General features: G+C 34.8%; 1 protein-coding gene, 1 long non-coding RNA gene and 1 pseudogene across 2 annotated transcripts; all 3 read left to right on the forward strand.

Annotated features, from left to right (window-relative positions):
* The first annotated feature begins 419 nt into the window (after positions 1-419).
* LOC131312698 (uncharacterized) lies at positions 420-1,029 on the forward strand. Its single transcript, XR_009195948.1, has 2 exons — positions 420-724; positions 758-1,029. It is a non-coding gene; the product is annotated as an uncharacterized LOC131312698 (long non-coding RNA).
* Positions 1,030-2,069: 1,040 nt separating this feature from the next.
* LOC131312674 (uncharacterized) lies at positions 2,070-3,529 on the forward strand. Its single transcript, XM_058340597.1, has 2 exons — positions 2,070-2,789; positions 3,118-3,529. Exons 1-2 carry the CDS (start codon positions 2,361-2,363, stop codon positions 3,193-3,195), a joined length of 507 nt encoding a protein of 168 aa, XP_058196580.1. The 5' UTR covers positions 2,070-2,360; the 3' UTR covers positions 3,196-3,529.
* A 4,221-nt stretch (positions 3,530-7,750) lies between these two features.
* On the forward strand, positions 7,751-13,595 carry LOC131312683 (wall-associated receptor kinase-like 8; annotated as a pseudogene).
* The last annotated feature ends 1,477 nt before the right edge of the window (positions 13,596-15,072 follow it).

Below are 15,072 nucleotides of genomic sequence, written 5' to 3' on the forward strand. Positions count from 1 at the left end.
GTCAATTACAACTACAAGAATCAAATTGACACAAACACTTAACTACGAAGACCATTTCATTTTTTTTCCCTAATAATAATAATAACAACACATGCCACTAAAGCAAGTTTTGCAAAGACTCAGAGTCTCGGTCTTCGCGCGTCTCCGCATATACAGCCAATGAGGAAATCAAACTTTTTGTTCAACGTAGCTTTAGGATCTATCGCATCTATTCTAATATATAAAGGGAGAGCACCCTTTGGTGTCTCCTCCCTTTGTCATGTATTTTTCTTTCCTAAAATACTCTCTAAAGAGAAAAACCACACAAAACAAAATAGTTAGTTTTGGGGATATATTAGACATTTTAACAAAAAAACAAACACCTGCCGGCATGTCCAGATGTCCTCAATAGAGAGAGAGAGAATGGGGGAGGGAAAAAAAACCGGTCCATCTCCAACCCCACTACTACTTCAAAATCCCACTACTCTTGAAACACACCTGCCGGCATCCATCTCTCTCTCCCAACTCCTCAACCGCTCTCTCTCTCCCAACTCCTCAACCGCCCACGCCTCTCTCCCACAACCCCACCCCCCTCTCTCTCTCACTCTCATGGGCTATGAATACCCCATTTTGTCTCATATGCGCCTTTCAGAGGCCAGGTTCAGAGACAAGGGCCATCTTCCAGAGACGAGGTTCAGAGACGGGAATCAATTGTTGATCACAGGCCTTCAGGAATTTCAACCAAGTACGTTGATTCGATTTTCCCCTAAAATTGTAGGTACAATTGACTGCCAATCTCTCTTGGGTTTTTGATGGTTGTGTGAAAATTTGCTATTTTGTGAACTGGGTATGCACCAATGCTTCTGGGTTTTGTAATTTTTCTGAATTCTGGCTATTGGGGTTTACAGTATGACCTTGGTTTTGATGTTGTTTAGAGGTTTTCGAAGTTTGATTAGGATGATTTTGGTGGCCTGGTGGGTATATCAAGTCGGCTTATGAATGTTATTGTGGAGGTTCATTTTCAAAAATCAGAAAAAAGAAAAAGAAAAAGGGGGATCTTATGGTCTAGAAATTGAGCATTCTCTTTAAACTAGCAATTTAGAAACTAAGTCTTAGTCAAACATGGAAGAAAAGAAAGAAACGAGAAACTGTTTCGTACCTTTTATCCATTTGGGTTCACTAAAATTTTAGTTGATGTCATAGGTGGTTGAATTCCTTTCATGGCAGTATGCTCATTCTCAATTTCTTTTTCTTTGAACTGAACAATTATGATGTCATTTGTTACGAAATTTCTGGAATTCGGATGCATTTTTGTTCGTATTATGAGTTCATAACCCATGCTTCACTCTTCCTTATGTGCGAATTCATTTGGCAGGTTTAAGGTTTTAACAATTGAAAGTAATTCGGAACTCGCACCACTCAGTTCTGCTAACCACAAGGTATGATTTCCTCTCTGCTTCATCTATTGTAGTGACTAAAGCTGTGTTTTGTTTTCCGTATATAGTAATTGGATTTTGGTTAGTTGGATTTGTTTCCTGTGCATAAAGAAATGCAACTGGATTCCAAAAAAAAGATTTGGTTAGTTAGATTTGTTTCCCGTACAAATATACATAATTCATATTTTTCTATTGTCAAATGTGAAGAACGGGTAGTGACCAAAAAAATGACGTAGGACTGAATGCATTTACAGCCCTTCTTTCCCTATATTTCATTCCCTTTACTTGAGGGGGCTGCTCACAACATTATTTTTGTAACCAATATTTTCGTCTATTCAATTATTAATAGAAAAATCGAAGGTAAGGAGAAATGACACAACAAAGACAAATAGCAACCACAAAGGGCAAGGAAAACGAGTAGCCAAGTGGTGCCAATGGAAAAAAAGAAAAAAGTATGATGCTTATAACTTCTATTTTCTTTCCCTTCCACATTTTAAAGATAATTTGTTATATACGCATGCAAGTTGGTGTTTTTTTTTTTTTTTTAAATCTTCAAATGAAAGATGCGATTTATGGAGAGGCTAAACCGGTACATGATTATGGACACCTTCTTTTTTTTTACCCCAACGGAGATTCTAAATAAGTTTTTAAACTTACATGGGTCGTAAATTGTTTCGCTTGAGAACTTTTAGGTTCAAATAATTATACATATAATATTTTATGCAGGTTTTCATGAGGCCTCCTCAATATTTGCGTCGTAATGATCACTTAGATATGTTGAATGCAGTATATGATTTTGAATCTAAACGTCAGAGGGAGGGCTTACCAGTTGAAAATTTTGTTCGACAAAAAATAGAGACATGTCGAGCCTTGCAAAATGTTGGAGAAAATATAAGTGAACAATACCTTATAGGAAAAATAGTAGACCTTCTATCACCAAGCTAGATGCATGTAAAGCGAACAATATTTCAAAGACATGTTATAGAAAATGCTACACATTTAATGAATGCTTTGATGGAAGACGAGCATAATGTCCACTATTTGTGGATGGAGTTTGAGCAAGGGCCAATGATGCCAAACTCAACTGTGAGGGCGCACATTCTAAATAAAGAAAACCAATTTCATAGTCTAAGGAAAAAAGGCTGCAAGCCAAACATTGAGAATTTGGTTCAGGCTATAGTTAATAACCTCCTGCCCACATGGCCTAAAGCACCAATCTTCAAAAACTTGAAACTAAATTTCATGGATATGAGAGCATTGGGAGCTATGCTTGAGGAGATTGAGACTGATATCATTTGTTTAGAAGCTTTGGACGAAGTGGAGCAACAATTTACAGAACAAGAGGAGAAGCAGGGAAAAAAACCTCAACAAAAGGTAATAATATATATTTTTTAAGAAAAAATTGTTTGTTACCCATTCAGTAAATTTTTACTTCAATACAAATCATACACTAACAAACGATTAATTCGGTTCGTGGTTTAGTTTTAGTTTTAGTTTTGTTTTCAATCATTACCCTATTTCTTTTTCCAATCATTATCCTATTTTTTCAATTATTACTTTCCCATCTCTCTCTATCTCTCTTCAATAATTACCCATATCTTCAATCATTACTCTATTTCTCTCTCCACCCACTACCAAAACTAAACTAAACTAAACTCTCAACCAAACACAACCTAAATGTTCTTATGTGTTCCTTTTGCAGGTAGCGAAGCGAAGATTGGAATTTGATGAACTATATAGCTCTACAATATTTGGAGTTGCATGCTATCCAATTATTTGAATTTGTCAATTTATTTTGTTTTAGGAGTTCATCGTGCTTTAATAGTTCAGATATGAGTATGAGATTGTCATCATAACTCATTTTTAAAATTTAGCATTATCGTACCAAGAGTTGTTTCTTTTTTTGTTACTGTTCAGTTTGGATATTTTTTTCCATATTTATTGCTTCCAGTATGGATGTTTTCTTTTAGTTATGTAGATAGATTATGTTAATTTCGCCCGTGCATAATAAGAAAAGCTAATTACAAGACATGATAATTAAGGCAAAACCGATGTTTAATGAAGGCAAAACATCAGTGTACAATCTTTAAATCGCTGAACATGTTCTTACTTTGGAATGATGCATTCTACCTAATGTGTGTATTTGCTAATAACAAATACTAGAGGCTTGGGCACGCGCGATGCGTGTGCAAGTCGGATTTTCACAACATTTTTGTAAAAATACTTCTCACTTATTATGTGATCAAATTTTCACAAATGTTACGAAAATCCGACTTGCACACACATCGCGTGTGCCCAAGCCTCTAGTATAATTAATTGGAAACGACAACCCAACTGCTACCTTTATGGAAATCGTCAAAAAGTTTGATTCCTGTTGTCGGCCCTTCTCATTTTCACCCTCTCTTTACAATGAGATGTGCAGATTGATGGCAGCGATGTAGAAAAATCTGGCATTACGGGAAGCTCATATCCTACCTAAACTGTGATTTTTCTAAGCATAGGAAATTTTATTCAGAACGGCAAACGGCAAGTACAAACAGATTGCATCACAACACAAACGACTACAAACACCTACGTCTAGTTATGGGTGGCAAATGAGTGGGTTTAGATCAAATTAGATAAGTTATAAGTGAATTGGGTCTTTAATGGGTCATTGACTCATTTAGACCTATTAATTATGAGTCTAATTACTCATACTCAATCCAACCCATTTATATATATTTAGAAACAAACTTGACTCGCCTATTAACCCAATTACATACTATATGCTAAAATTTAAAATGACTAAAATACTTCTCTCTCTCTCTCACCCAGGCCGTCAAAGGTTCTCTCCCTCTCCAAATATAGCTCTAAAGAAAAAAGGTGGTGTTCCGCTAAGACTTTTAGAAAAAGTCTGGTTTTGTCCTTATTTGAATTTTTTCGCGTTTTTTTGTTTTTGTGTCCAAATGCTTTGACTTTTTGATTCGAATCGGAAAGTAAATTTTTTCTCCATCTCTTATATTTGTATATCCAATTTACCTAGGTCGTTGTTCGAGTGAGAAGAATACTTTGATCGCATTCAATCAATACATCTTTTATGCGTCATTTTTAGATGATGGTGTACTCATAATAAATTAATGGGGTAGAAATTTTAAGGCCTGCGCTGATATAATAATTCTATCACATGTTGAGGACAAATCTTTCTATAGTTTTTGAAAAAATGGTTTCGTTAACTCGTGTGCATGATACGGGTTAAAAATATTGAGAGTATCATTTGTCCAGTTGATTTATGTATACAGTTCTAATACAGGGTGAAATGCATCTCGAAACTTGTTTTATTACTCTTGTGTTAGACTCGCAGCGCAAATGCGGCCGTCGCATCTGGCGGCCTTCTCTCCTAGTTCTTCTTCTTCTTTTTTATAGATGCCCTTTTGACGGTTTTGGTAAAAGGTTTTAGCTGGGGATGGTTTATAAAGTTTTTGAATAAACAAGAAATATAGGGGAAGACCTATGGTACATACATACCCTTTAATAAGCGTGTATCGTACGTACCCTCTATATATTCATTTGGATTTTAGATAATCTAATCTTAACCATTCAATTTTTTAATTAAAAAAAGGGCAACATGTCTAACCGGTCATCCCTCACTCTCTTGTTGAGTTTATCTCTCTTCTATCTCTAATAGGCTTTCACATGCATCCAATATCAATTTGGGTGGACTAGAAATTGGTTTTTTAAGAAATATTTTTTTTACTTTCTAAACTATTAAATTTAAAATTATGAAAATAATTGATCTTTTTTATTTTTTATTGTTGTAATTTATTGATTGTGTTCATATCGATTTGAACACATAATTATGTATGACTCTGTATGTTAAAGAGTAGTAAAAAAAACCATAAAATAAATTTTTTTTTTACCAAACAATGCCATTATTATAGTATAATAATAATTATGATCACTATGTTTACATTATTTAATTGTCACATTAATGAGCTAACAATATGAACAGTTTGATTTTATTAAGATGGTTAAATGATCAAATTGGAAGCGTTTGATGAATGTGATGAAACAATAAAGTTAGACTATTCGATATGATCAATTTTTTAGTCCAATTAGATCAACATGACATTATTAAACTTCAATGTCTTCTAATACGTACTTATCAATATCCAATAATCTCTGATTTTAGTAACAATGTTGAATATTATAAGACTTGATATCCTAACGATTTAGATCAATCATCCTAACAAAAAATCAAAAAACAAAACTTAAGTTAAAATTGGTCATACTTTTGACGGTCATACTCAATCGATTTCACCAGAAAGGTCGAACCCAAATCATTGTCTTGAGATAGTTGGATAATTAATTTTTAGTGAACTCTCACTTTTTCACGAAAAATTGGAGGGATTTTGATTTTTTGGATTGAATTTTTAGACAGAGAATTTGATTTGGAAAAATATTTTGAGAGGAAATTGTAGTTATATTCAAAAATTTGGGTATAGTACTTACTTTTTGGTGAATTTCTTGGATGAAAATTTTGAGCGGGAATTTCATTTTTAGTTTAAAATTTGAAAAAATAGTATGGATGGAATTGAAAATTAAGATAATATGGAGGAAATTTTAAAATCTGAAAAATACTGTGGCGGGAATTAAAAATAATTAGTTTAAATTTATTACAACACATTGTGCTAAGGTAATGACAATTTTTTATTGTAGTACGACATTTATTGGTCGTGTCATGGAATATTTTAATCAAATTCCTTTGGTAAGACACATTGTGGTAAGAAAACGTCAATTTTTGATAGTGTCATAACAATTGTGATTATGTCATATAATTTGTGGTATATGACATGTTTTCTTTTGATACGACACATTATGTTAATAAAATGACAAATTTTGGTATTATCAAAATTAACAATAATTTGTGGCATTTTACACATGCATTTTGCTTGGGCATAACAATTATTGATTTTGGTACAATATATTTTGATTTTGTTATGAAATATCATACCTGTCAAAGAATTTTTTGTATGACCCATTGTGGTATGATAACATCAATTTATGGTGTTGTTATAACATTTGTGGGTAGCTTTATTTAATTTTTGATCTTGCACGTATATATTTGGTTGGGCTATAAGTATTATGGATTCTGATACGAATAATTGTTGTTACATAATAACAATATTTTTTTAATTATGAGTAACCTGTTAATGACCTGTTCGACAGGTTAATTTTAAAATACAAGTCGTAACTAACATCATAAATATACATTAGAAAATTAAAAATTCGCATAATAAAAATCATAATTTAGATATACGGTATATTATGTTTACCATAGCTTTCTCCGTGTAAGAATCATATTCCTTTTATGATTCTCATATTTTATTTTCTGAATGTTGATAATATACTACTGAGGAAAGAGGTGTTAATAATAATAGTAACGAAAGAGGTGTTACGCCTAATGTGTGAGGTTGGATGAAGGTGTTACGCCTAAATGTGTGAAGTTGGAAGATCCATTCCATTCCATCCGCGTATTTTGACTTTGAAACGGTAAAACTCAGTTGGCGTGTGGTACACCTACAAATCCACCAAATTGGACTCCTCCTCGCTGTCTTTGCATTAATTAATTGTAATAGTAGCAGTAGACTAGTAGTAGTAGTAGTAGTACGTGTGGTGTAGTCAAAAAGCACAGCCAGGTCCGCGTCTTTGAATTTTTGGTCACATAACAAGTACTATATAATGGATTTTCACCAATCAGATCAGATACGAAAGGTTTCCAATTCAGGGTACTTGTAGCTACAAGAGTCTAGTGTCGCATCTCAGCGCCTTTATCCTAAAATCAACCGTTTTGATTTTAAAGAGTAGTCTCTTCCGAGGAAGAGTTTTGTTTTTAACAAAATCTAAACATTGAAAACACTTTAGACGGTTGGGATGTGGCATTACACCCTTGTAGCGTCCCACCTCGCTACAAGAACCTTGAATCTGATAAAAAAATAATTTAAAAATTATGGAATATTTTAAACCTTATTTTTCAAAAAAAAAAGTAATTTCATGCTCAAATATAATAAAAATGGAAATTAATTTTTTAATTTTTTTTGCATCGTTTAAAAGATCTCAATGAAATTTATTAAACAAGATCCATATTTGTAGAAAAATTATTTGCGTAAACATATGATTTTTTAACTTGAAATTACCTTCATTTTCTAAAAGTTCATTTTATAAGAAAACGGAACGCCCCCAAGACAACTACTTTTTCAAAACTAATTAATTCCAATGGCACCAGTTTGACATGGGAAAGAAGGTTCAAGGAACTTCACTATTCTATAACGAGGAGTACTTATTATAAAGGGTTGTTGTGTGTACTCTCTCTGCAATCATTTCACGCAAAACTGTAGAGAAAGAGGGAGGGAGGGAGAGGTTTTGGAATTTAAAATGTTTCAAATTATCATCTTATTGTTGTGGCTAACCACAGCAGAATCAGTAGCAAAATATCCTCTTGCAAAGCCTGGCTGTCCAGAAAGATGCGGGGACATAGACATCCCCTACCCCTTTGGAATTGGGTCCAATTGCTCCTTTGCTTCAGGTTTTGCAGTAACTTGCAACGACTCTTTCAATCCACCCAAACCTTTTATTAATAGCATCAATCTAGAAGTGCTGAAGATTTCAGTAAATGGGTCAACGGTCCATGTTAACAATCCAGTTATCACTTCCAATTGTCCCGATAGAGCCGACGGCAAAGACGTTAACTTGCTGGAGACGCCGTTTACGTTCTCTCACATGAACAATAGACTCACAGGCATGGGTTGCGACAACCTCGCGCTAGTAGTCCATGAATCAGACACTGTAACCGGTTGCATGTCGATTTGCAACAATTACCCTCTTCAACTGAGTGAAAAAGATTGCTATGGGATAGAATGCTGCCAGACCAGAATCCCGCGTGGCCTTAAGTTCGTTAATGCCTCTCTAAGAAGCATTGGTCCGAACAACAATCGAGATGGTTGCAAGTACGCATTCATGGTTGAGTACCAATGGTTTAGCGATAAAGACTTCCTTAATGTAATGGATATGGAATATGTTCCTGCAGTGCTGGATTGGTTGTGTGGTATTGGGAGGTGCAATATGAGCGATAATTTATGTGGCGCTAATGCTCACTGCTCAAACTATGCCCTTTTTTTGCGGATCAAAAAAAAAAAACTATGCCCTTTTTTCGATGGATGTGAATTATTTATGCTTTTGTGATGAAGGCTATGAAGGGAACCCATATCTTCCTAGTGGATGTCGAGGTAAAGTTTCTCTGTTTCTGGTCTTATTTGCATACTAGTATAGCCAAATGGTCTTTGGCCACCTAGGCCCCTCTTCCAAGATTCTAATCTAACAATAATATTGACTTTCGCCGATCATAACTTCAAAAATGGTTAAAATTGCCATATGATTTTTCTTTGATTTGTTATGACAGATATTGATGAGTGCAGCGACCCTAGTCTCAACCCTTGTGGGGAATTTTGCTCGAATACTCCTGGGGGCTACAATTGTTCTTGCCCCGTTGGGGAGCTCATTTTTGATGTTGATAATGGTACTAGAATAAATTATAGATGCCTGCAGCCTCCGCTCTACCTAACAACGGCAATTCTCGTACCAAAGTGATTATTATTGCAAGTAAGCTTCTTCCTGACTCTCATTGGCATATTTTACGGAAAATTTAAAAAAAACTCCTAAATTGTTAAGAACTTTACAAAAGAACACCTGGACTTTAACTAATTATAAAAAGACACCTAAATTTACCATTCTGTTAACAATTAGGCCCCCGCCATTCAATTCTGTCAATTTGTAACGGATGGAGCTAACGGAAGGTGTTAAACCTCCCTTTTTTTTTACTTTTACTTTCTAAAATTACTTTTAACTCTTTATTTTATTTTAATAATAAATAAATATGTAATAAAATTATTTTTTTACTATTTATTAAAAATTACTTTAACCCAATTTTTTTTCTATTTACAAATAACTTTAATTCTCCCTTTTTTTTTTACTTTCAAATTTTACCTCTCTCTCTCTCTCTCTCTCTCTCTCTCTCTCTCTCTCTCTCTCTCTCTCTCTCTCTCTCTTTTATTTATAGAAATTTGACCCTACACCACCAATCAACCCCACAACCAACCACCAAAGCCCAAGCCCCAATTTTAGAAATTTAAAATTACTTTTAACCTCCTTTTTTAACCTTTCTTTTTTTCTTTTTACTTTCAAAAATTACTTTTAGCTCTTTCTTTTTTAGTAGTAAAAAAATATGCAATAAAGTTTTTTTTTCTATTTATCAAAAATTACTTTAACCCCTTTTCTAACTATTACTAAAAACAGTTAAAAGTTAATTTTTGGAAGTAAAAATTAAAAAAAAAAAGGAGGTTAAAAGTAATTTCAAATTTTTGAAATTGGGGCTAGGGTTTTGGCGGTTGGTTATGGGGTTGATTGATGGTGCGGGGTTGAATTTCTAAAAAAAAAAAAAAGAAGAGAGTGAGAGGAGTAAAATTTGAAAGTAAAAAAATGGGGTTATAGTAATTTTTGATAAAACATTATTGTATATTTATTTACTACTAAAAAAAGAAAGGGTTAAAAGTAATTTTTAAAAGTAAGAAAAAGAAGTAGGTTAACGCCTTCCGTTAGCTCCATCCATTACATTTTGATGGAATTGGACAACGGGGGCCTAATTATTAACGGAATGGTACGTTTAGGTGTTTTTTGTCATTAATTAAAGTCCAGGTATTTTTTGTAAAGTTTCTAAAAGTTCAAGGACTTTTTTGAAATTTTTCCCATATTTTAAAAGTCCTACAACACTACTACAATTACGTTCACTTAGAAAATGCATTTAAATTTCAATAAAACTAAATTTGCCTTGTATCTAATTTTATCGATTCTGTCTACTTTATACGGTACGTATTGACTCCCGGTTTTCTCGTTTTGTATCTACTCTTTGACCAACCATCTCTCCCAAGGATTCCACATAAAATCCAGATTTTAACAATCTTCGCTTGACAGGGAGAAAAGGAAAAAAGTATGCGTATTCGTTGAATCATTGCAGAACATTTGAATTAGATTGCCCTTTTCAAATGCCACAATAAACACATTTGTAGGGGCATTTACCCATAACTTGTTGGTTAGGTTAGACGGCTTATTGACATTTTTAGTCCCCAAAGTTTTACTTGCGTTCTGTTTTAGTCATCAACCTACCAATTGCGTGAAATTGGTCCCCAACGTTTCAATTTTGCGTTTAAAAGGTTCCCACCATTAACTCCGTAACCTCTTTCCGTCAAAATGATAGTGAAAATTACAAATATCACCCTTTATATTTATAACTGTATATCAGTTAAGCCCCTACCCTATTTCTATAAAGTTTATTTAAATCTTTTTCGCATTTGTTTATTTTGCATCATTTTTTTTGGATTATTGATTCGTCGAGAAATTCAAAAACTAAAAATTGTTACCGAAAGTAAATTTTTTTGAATAAGTTACGACAATAATCCAAAAAGAATTGTCTTTTCTAGCCACAACTTACCTCCACTGCTTGTAAATCACTTACTGCCGCAATCACCCAACGCCTTTGCCAATTCAACTTATACCATAGCCACCCATTCAAGTCACCACCTCATTGAACCCATAACCGTTGAAGTTTGACTCCACCGTTATCACGACATTGCCTGGCCCCCTTGCCCTCATCCATTGCTTTATTAATTGGTGTGTGTGTACATGTATATACAGTAAAATGGGTCATTTATGTTATTTTTCCTGTGGTATATACATAGATATATATAAGGAGTTAGAAAGTAAATAAACATACATATACGCATAAAAAAAGAATGCACATATATTAAGGCCTATTTTTGAGAAATCAAAAGGCTAGATTACTGTTTCATCTTTATTCAAAAAAAAATTAATTTTTACTTTTTCATTTAATTTTTATGGATTATTGATTTGTCTCAAGAAGAGGAATCTAAAAAGTAAAAAATTAAGATAATCTTCTTTAAAAAGTTCATAAAAAATCAACCAATAATTCGCAAAAAAATTTCAAAATTTTGTCTTTATTCCAAAAAAAAAAAAAATAGTTTGGTTAATAAGTTTTTAAATCCTAAACCCTAATTTTAGACTTCACTTGTCGAGATAAATGAATAAGGTCTAGGTCACAGTACGAGAACCTATTATCCAACCTCTTATTACTTGGGGTTCTATACCCCTTTCCACGAAAAGTGGATGCAAAACTAAAAATGAAAAAAAAATTTGAACAAAGACAAAAAAGTAATCCAACTTTTTTGATTTTTGCCTTCATTTATGTGGGTTCTATGAGGTGGTCACTTGAATGGGTGGCTATGGTACAAGTTGTGAAATGTCAAAGGCGGTGAGTGATCGCGGCGGCAAGTGACTTACAGGCAGTGGTGGCCGAAACAGACAATTTTTTTTGGATTATTGTCCTAATTTATTCAAAAAAAATTACTTTCGACAATAATTTTTAGTTTTTGGATTCCTCTCGTTGAGACAAATCAATAATCCAAAAAAAAAGAGGCAAAACAAACAAATGCAAATTGAATAAACTTTATAGATGTAGGATAGGGGCTTAACTGATGGTATGTTTCAATTCGGTTCCATTAATTAAACCCAGAGAAAATTAGGTTTCTGATTTCTAAATATTAGGTGGTGCTTTGATAAGTTAATTTCTGTTTTGCCGATAAAAAAAAAAAGAGTTGATTTCTGTTTTGTAATGGTTACATGGTCATTAGAACCAAGATAAAACCGATAACACGTCTATATCCATCGGCTTCATTGTATGAGTAAGATAGACTTTCCTGTTTCAAAAAAAAAAAAGATGGACTTTCTCTATTTCTTTGCGAAGTTAGCTAAATGAGCCTTACTATTTTGTTCACCTTCGGCGGGTACTTTCTCAAGTCTGGGAGCTTTACTTCTACTAATTTGTATGTGGTGGTTGTACCGAGAAGTCAATAGAAGAAAGGAAGCAAAGCTCAAGGAAAAATTCTTCAAACGAAATGGTGGTTTGTTATTACGGCAGCAGTTATCATCAGACCAGGGTAATCTTGAGACAACCAAGTTATTCACATCGAAGGAGTTGGAGAAGGCGACAGACAATTACAATGCTAATCGAATCCTCGGCCAGGGAGGCCAAGGGACTGTTTACAAGGGGATGTTGACAGATGGGAGAATCGTAGCGATTAAAAAGTCAAAAGCATTGGATGAAGGCAACCTTGAGCCGTTTATCAATGAGGTGGTCATTTTATCCAAAATAAACATAAGAAATATTGTTAAGCTATTTGGATGTTGTTTGGAGACAGAAGTTCCTATGCTGGTTTATGAATTCATCCCTAATGGAACCCTTTCCCAGTGTCTCCATGACCAAAATGAAGAATTTCCTCTTACCTGGGATTTGCGATTACGGATCGCTACAGAAATTGCAGGAGCTCTATATTACCTTCACTCATTAGCTTCCATAGCCATCTACCATCGGGACATCAAGTCCGCAAACATACTCTTGGATGAAAAATTCAGAGCAAAAGTCTCCGATTTTGGCATTTCAAGGTCAATTTCTGTTGATAAAACTCACTTGACCACAGCAGTGCAGGGTACCCTAGGCTACTTGGATCCGGAGTACTTCCAGTCCAGCCAATTCACAGAAAAGAGCGATGTTACAGCTTTGGGGTGGTACTTGTTGAGCTCCTTACTGGAAAAAAACCGATTTTGTCAGGCAAGTCTAATGAAGGGGGAAGCCTAACATCATACTTCCTATTGACAATGAAGGAGAACCGGTTGTATGATATTCTCGATGCTCGAGTTGTGAAAGAGGGTGGAGAAAAAGAGATTTGGGCAGTCGCTAATATCGCAAAAAGGTGCTTGTACTTGAATGGAAGCAGCAGACCGACAATGAAGGAGGTGGTAATGGAGTTGGCTCGGATCAGAATGTCAAATGGGGCAACCGCCAATGTTAAACAAAGTTGTGATAACGTTGAGTATACAACAGAGGATGACCTTACTGGACATCGGGAGGCTGCTTCTACTTTGGCAGGTTCATCTTATAGCGCAATGGATATGGAATTACCTCTGTTGCTTGACTAATCCTCTAGCTCACTGTGAGTCCTACACATGATTAAGTGTTGGTAATCATAATATCTGTTGTTTTTGAGGTGTCTTGTATCATACTCTACAATCGATGCTCCTACATGATTTTTGAGCGAAGTAATTGAAAGGCTTGTTAGAAATATGTGTATCGATCTCTCTCCAACACTTTGCAAAGTGTGCAACAGAATAAAGGCTGCTTTGGGGGATTTTAGCATTGTAATGCTCTGTGTGTGGTTGAATTTTTCTTCCACTCGGTGCTTCGTTCGTTGATATATCAAATAAGATCACCCCAAGCGTAGGGTAAAAACGTCATTTGAACCATAATAATCCGGAAGACCGGAATCGTACCCACGGGTATAATTAATACGGCTTGATTGGATATGTAGAAGTAAGCACGGATTTTCGGCTTTTAGACAGCCAACTTTGTTTTACTTTGCCATGGAAATAAAAAGGCTAAATTGAAAGCAAATTAACTAGGATAAAAAAGCAAGTTAGGTCAAGGAATAACTAACACCCGCAACTCGAGTTAAATTACATTTTTCACCCGATAACACGGTTTAAGCCACTCAACTAAGGTTCTTAACCCGGAGGATAAAATGGTTCGATTACCAAGCTAGCTCTAGAATTTATTTAGCAAACACCTCAAGCGACAGAGCTCCAAGCATCATGTGTAGGCAAGAGTATGTGTGGCAAGTAAGCGATGCGCTTGCCTACACATGATCAAAGAGGTTAACACCTTAGCAATTTGATAAACAAATCCGAACTACACATCGATTTTCGAATCAAAGATTCAAACTAACTTGTGAAAAATACAATTTTTACTCAAGCTATGAGGTGCTATTCACCCCATGACCTAACCTTGGAAAACTACTTACACATATCTAAAAAGATAAGGACAAGCAAAAATCTACTTAGCATATTGAAATAACAAGACTTGAAGAAAACTAGATTAAACGATAGATCGGAAGATTGTCTACAACTTTAATAAACTGAACAATAGCAAAGCTAAACTAATAAAGGCTGGAAATTAAAAGTTGTAGACACCCCAATTTGGCCTAACAATTATTTCAAGTCCCACCTTGGGGACCATCCCGATGATGAATGGATATAGTGATTGCTAATTGACTTCTCGTGAACCTTAGGACTTTCGGTGAGTACTTTTAGCCACTTAGAGGACCCAATTCAGAGCCAAATAGTCTTTCAAACAGAAATACAGCATCCTAGGAAAATACATCTATTGGCCGTAAGATTGATTCTTCGGCCACCAGATCCATCATTCGGCCACCAGATCCAATCCTCGACCACCAGATCCAATTCTCGACCACCAAATCCATTCTTTGGCCACAAGATCCATTCCTCAGCCGCCAAATCCATTCTTCGGCCTCCAGATCGTCTTTTTCCAGAATTCTGGAATGTTCTGTCATTCGTTTGATCGACACACCAAAACTCTAGCAGCCTTTTTCCGATACCTTAGGGCTACGAAAGCAAATTCGAGCAGAGATCTTGTTACCCTAAACTTCCTTATTGATTCATGTCATTCGATTGGCCGGAGTGAGTCACCATTTGCCTATAT

Source organism: Rhododendron vialii, chromosome 2a (genome assembly GCF_030253575.1).
Source record: "Rhododendron vialii isolate Sample 1 chromosome 2a, ASM3025357v1".
Lineage (NCBI taxonomy): Eukaryota > Viridiplantae > Streptophyta > Magnoliopsida > Ericales > Ericaceae > Rhododendron > Rhododendron vialii.